Below are 4505 nucleotides of genomic sequence, written 5' to 3'. Positions count from 1 at the left end.
CATACGATCGAGAGAGAGAGAGAGAGAGAAATCTGGCAAATGGCGAATGGAGTCGCAACAACGATCGAGGTTTATCTAGGCCACCAGCTGGCGCGTGCAAGTGAAAGTGATCGCCGCAAGTTCTGGACCCCACGCATGCCGGTCCGGGGGGATTTGGGAGCATGTGGCGCTGCTTAAACCTAACCCTACACGAGGGTATCGCTGATTCGGGATTCATGAAGGTGTTCGAGGGTGGCTAGAATACTGCAGAGGTCTCTTAGGCCGGTGGCACAATCTGTCCAATGCGACGCGTGCGCGTCCCGAAGCCCTTGCTGCCATCCGGTCCGATTGGGGTGCGTACAACGGCCTCATTGGCAGGAGTCGGCAGAGCAGTGTTGCCATGACTACACAGAACACTGCCAGCGCGCGATCGTGGCCCAGAACACTCGGATCCGATCGAGATCCGCCGATCATATCCGGAGTCGGTCGAGATCTTGCGCCCGTTGTAGTACTGATCCGAACCGCTAGACAGCTTGCGCAGAGGATCGAACCCGTTTGAGGAGTACTTGCGCGGCGAGATGTTGGGACTACCGTCCGTGTGGTAGCCTGTGATCGATCCTGACGAGAACTTGCGTCCATCGTACGCACCAGTCGAGTCCATCGAGATGCGACGTTGCAGAAGATGACCCTGCTGGAGCTGCTGCTGCTGTTGCTGGAGAAGCTCGGGCGAGTTCGCGTACTTGCGATCATAGTTCGAACCGACGGAGTACTTCCTTGGGACCGAATGCACTGGCGTACCAGGGTGATCAGCTGAGCACTGAGACATCCGACGGTACATCAGGTCTGTAGAGCACTGCGAGATGCGGCGAGCATTGCACGAGCAGAAGTCCGAGCAGTTGGATGAACGACGTGATGAAGGAACTTCCGAACAGGCGGATGTCCTGCGCGAGATACCCTCAGCTGGTACAGACGAACAGGCAGACGTTCGACGAGACATCTCTCCGCAGCTTGAGTAGCCCTCCGAACAGCTGGAGAACTTGCGCGATGCATCAGATCCGAGTGAGTAAGCACTAGCCCGACGCTGCTGCTGTTGAGGCTGGAAGTACTCGTAGGTCTCATTGCCGAAGGAGTACTTGCGTGGTTGAGGCGAATGCGGTACCATGTAAGGCATCGGCGGTGACTGCTGTTGAAGTTGATGAGGATCAGCTGGCATAGGCGCCTGCATTGGTGGACTCATCATCGGTAGCATCTGATGGTGATGGTGATGATGGTGATGTGGTGACATTACCTGCTGTTGCTGCTGATACAGTGCCCCAACCATCATGTCCGCCTTGGGGTAGAAGCCAGACCCACGGCGCATTCGGAAGCGGTCAAAGCCCTCACCTCCACGGCTCCGTTCGATCTCATGTCCTGCCGCCACCTTGTAGCTCTCGACGAACTTCGTCACGTTGGTAGCCTTCTTGCCCGTCTTCTTCTTCGGTGCTACCAGCTCAAGCACGACAAAGTCTGCTAGAGCCTGAGCACGTCGAGCAGAAGACGACTCAGTGAACTCAACCAACGCGCATTCGCTCTCCTGCAACTCCGGGTGCTTGTTGATGAACTGTCTTACATCAGCCGGGATTGGTCCACCTGGACGCAACACCCGAATCAGCGAGATCTCGCCGCACTTCGAGAACAACTCGGACACCTTCTCGACGGTGTACTTGTCGTATGGCAGCCCAGTTGCGACGACCGTGCGCGATGGTGTCGTCTCATCATGCTCAGGCAACGCCTCCAACCGGCGGATCTTCGTGCCGAGATCATTCACCTCGATCCGGACGCTCTTACGCTTGATCGCGTACCCAACCACACGCCAGTCCTTCGTTAGCTGACGAACACGCTTAAAGCTCGACACCAACTTCAGGCTCACGAAGCCCTCCTTGTTGCGACGCACGTGCTTCAGCAGGAACGCGTCCTTCAGGATGTTCTCGTTCGAGAAGTAGAACTCCACCTGCTCGATGATCCTCTCGCACATCTCATCGTCCGGGATCTCGAACGTGCCCTCTTCACCGTCCTCATGGATCTCACCTGCCTCGAGACCTTCACCCTCACCAGACGACTTCTTCGCGATCTCACACCCAGAGTCCTTGGCCGCATCGTCCGACGATCCAGCGCCGGCATCTTCCGAGTGTTGACGGTGTTGCTGCTGCAACTGCTGCAGCTCACTCGCACTACGTCGATCGTACGACAGCGAAACGTCACTGTCGATCGAGCTGATCGACTCCTTCGTGTCGGAGTGCTTCATGTTCGGTTCCGGCTCATCCTGATCGCGCATGAACATCTCGTCCTCGTCGTCAATGTCCTCATCGTCATCATCTTCATCCTCATCATCCTCCTGCTCGTCATCATCGTAGATGCCGTAGTCATGCACCTCCTCAACACCGTGTCCGTGATGATGATGATGCCGATGGAAGTGTTGTTGCTGCTGCTGCTGCTGAGGACTACTACTTCCCGGTTCAGTCGCAACCTCCTCCAGGTTCGGATCCTCCCGCATTATCTCATGATGCTGCAGGAACGTGTGATTGTCCGTCATCAGCGGGGACAGTGTGTCCGGCTCTTCTTCAGCTTCTACCGCTTCCTTCGCTGTTGCACCTTCGCCCTCCGGCACCTTCACCACCGGTACGTCCACCTCAGGCGCCACCGGTGCGGAACTTTCACTTTCCTTCTGCTCTGCCGCGTCCGTCATCGTGGCCGTCTCGACCATTGTTCTCACCGGGGTAGCCTCAGATGCTGGGCTGCTTGTGTCACTCGCGGTCACCTCAGGTTCACTAGCGATGGCTTGCTTTGCCGTTTCCGGTGCCACCAGCTCCGTGGACGTTGTCGTCGTCGTTGTCGTCGTCGTATCGGCCATGCTGATCAGTTTCGGCTTTCGGTTGTCGCTTTCTACCTTCTGTCGCTAATATGGCTAATATGGCTTCCTCTCGCACGGCGCAGAGGCGAGTTTTGTCACCGTCTTTCTTTTCGTTTTTTTTTCTTGATTTCGCTAGGCTTTCGAATAGATTTGGAACGTGTGTACGCTCCCAGCAGTTAAGGCACTCTTCTTGGGGTGGAAATTTTGTGTTTTATGCTTCCACTACTTCTTCTTGTGGGCTGCTTCCAGCTGACGTTTCCGATTGATGCACTTGGTGCGGCCGCCTACTGCGATTGCCTTCGCGTCTTCCAGTCTTCGTGGTTGAGGTTATGGGTTGAGGGTTCCGTTCAACGGTGACTCACCCTATACTATGTACAGTAAATCTACAAAACGCACATGCGACACCAACAGCGAAATTGTACAATTTTTAACACTACACAGCCTGCTTTTCAGCTATCACTCTCTCTCTCTCTCTCTCTTTCTCTTTCTGTCCGTAGAGTTTTCTCACTCTGGTTCTGCTTCCAAAATTATGCTAGCTTATGCTTATGCTCTCCAGGTCAACGTTCCTTCTCCGGGGAGCTTTAGTGCTGCTTGATTTTTTGTTGCTGTAGTGCCCGGAAGGTTTCGTCACCAAACCGGACGGTTTCGCCACCTAGCCTGCTGGCAGTCACAGTCGCGTATTTTCTCCACCGTGGAAACGAGGTGTTGCCCCTTTCACTGCGGCCCTGCCAACATCGGACGTGCCGCGGACGATCGCACGGTTTGCGTTAGACTCTCCGTGTTTAGTGCTGTTTCACCGACTCGGTTGCTTCCACCGGAATTCAAGTACTTTCACAATTGCCGCAGACACACACACACACACATACACACGCACGCACGCAAGCTCGCGGGCGTCCACGGGCGAGGGCAAGGGCAAGGGCGATTAGCGCGAGGCTGGCTGGTGCGCGAACTCCACGCGGTTTGGTTTTCGCGGTGCTCGCGTCGTGGAAAAGTGTTGCCTTCTTTCACCACGCTTTTCCCTCACGCGAGTGCACCGAGTTTCGTGTGGTTTTGGACGTTGGAACGTTGGGAAATCCGTTCGCTTGGAGATTTTCTAGAGTCCGTTCGTTCGCTGTCAGTAGTAAGTACGCTGCACGCGAATAAGTAGTATACTACGGCGATCGAACTGTGTTGCAGAAATACGTTTGACGGGGATCGGGTATCTCTCTCTCTCTCTCTCTCTTTCTCTTTCGCACTCTCCTATTCACTGTTAGCCAATGTCCTGGGGGTCACTGTGCGACGATGCAAGGACGACGATTCGTCGATTTGGATGTGTCAGAACCAAACCACAATTTGGGGGGAACTCCTGCTGCACTGGATCGTCAGCTACTGCCCCTCGTGGGTTTCCGGTTCCGTTTTGCACCCGAGAAAAGGACCTAGCTTTCACCCGTACCGCACCGTGGCTGTGGCCACTCCTCCAACACTCCCTGGGGCGGTGGCTGCAAATTCTACGCAAAATGTTCCTCGACGCTTCAAACAACCAACACCTGATCGTGCACAAGAGACGCACACACACACACGCACAGGTAGAGGGCCTGCTCAACTGGTGCGCTCGCACAAACTCCACTGACTGGCACCGATTCGCTGCTCCATCAGC

At 55.3% G+C, this 4505-nt stretch overlaps 1 protein-coding gene across 1 annotated transcript; it reads right to left on the bottom strand.

Annotated features, from left to right (window-relative positions):
• Positions 1–256: 256 nt before the first annotated feature.
• LOC128726036 (uncharacterized) lies at positions 257–3193 on the bottom strand. Its single transcript, XM_053819816.1, has one exon. It carries the CDS (start codon positions 2867–2869, stop codon positions 257–259), a length of 2613 nt encoding a protein of 870 aa, XP_053675791.1. The 5' UTR covers positions 2870–3193.
• Positions 3194–4505: the final 1312 nt, after the last annotated feature.

This window comes from Anopheles nili, chromosome 3 (genome assembly GCF_943737925.1).
Source record: "Anopheles nili chromosome 3, idAnoNiliSN_F5_01, whole genome shotgun sequence".
Lineage (NCBI taxonomy): Eukaryota > Metazoa > Arthropoda > Insecta > Diptera > Culicidae > Anopheles > Anopheles nili.
Note: the sequence above shows the minus strand (reverse complement) of the source record. Positions and strands in the feature narration are given on the sequence as shown.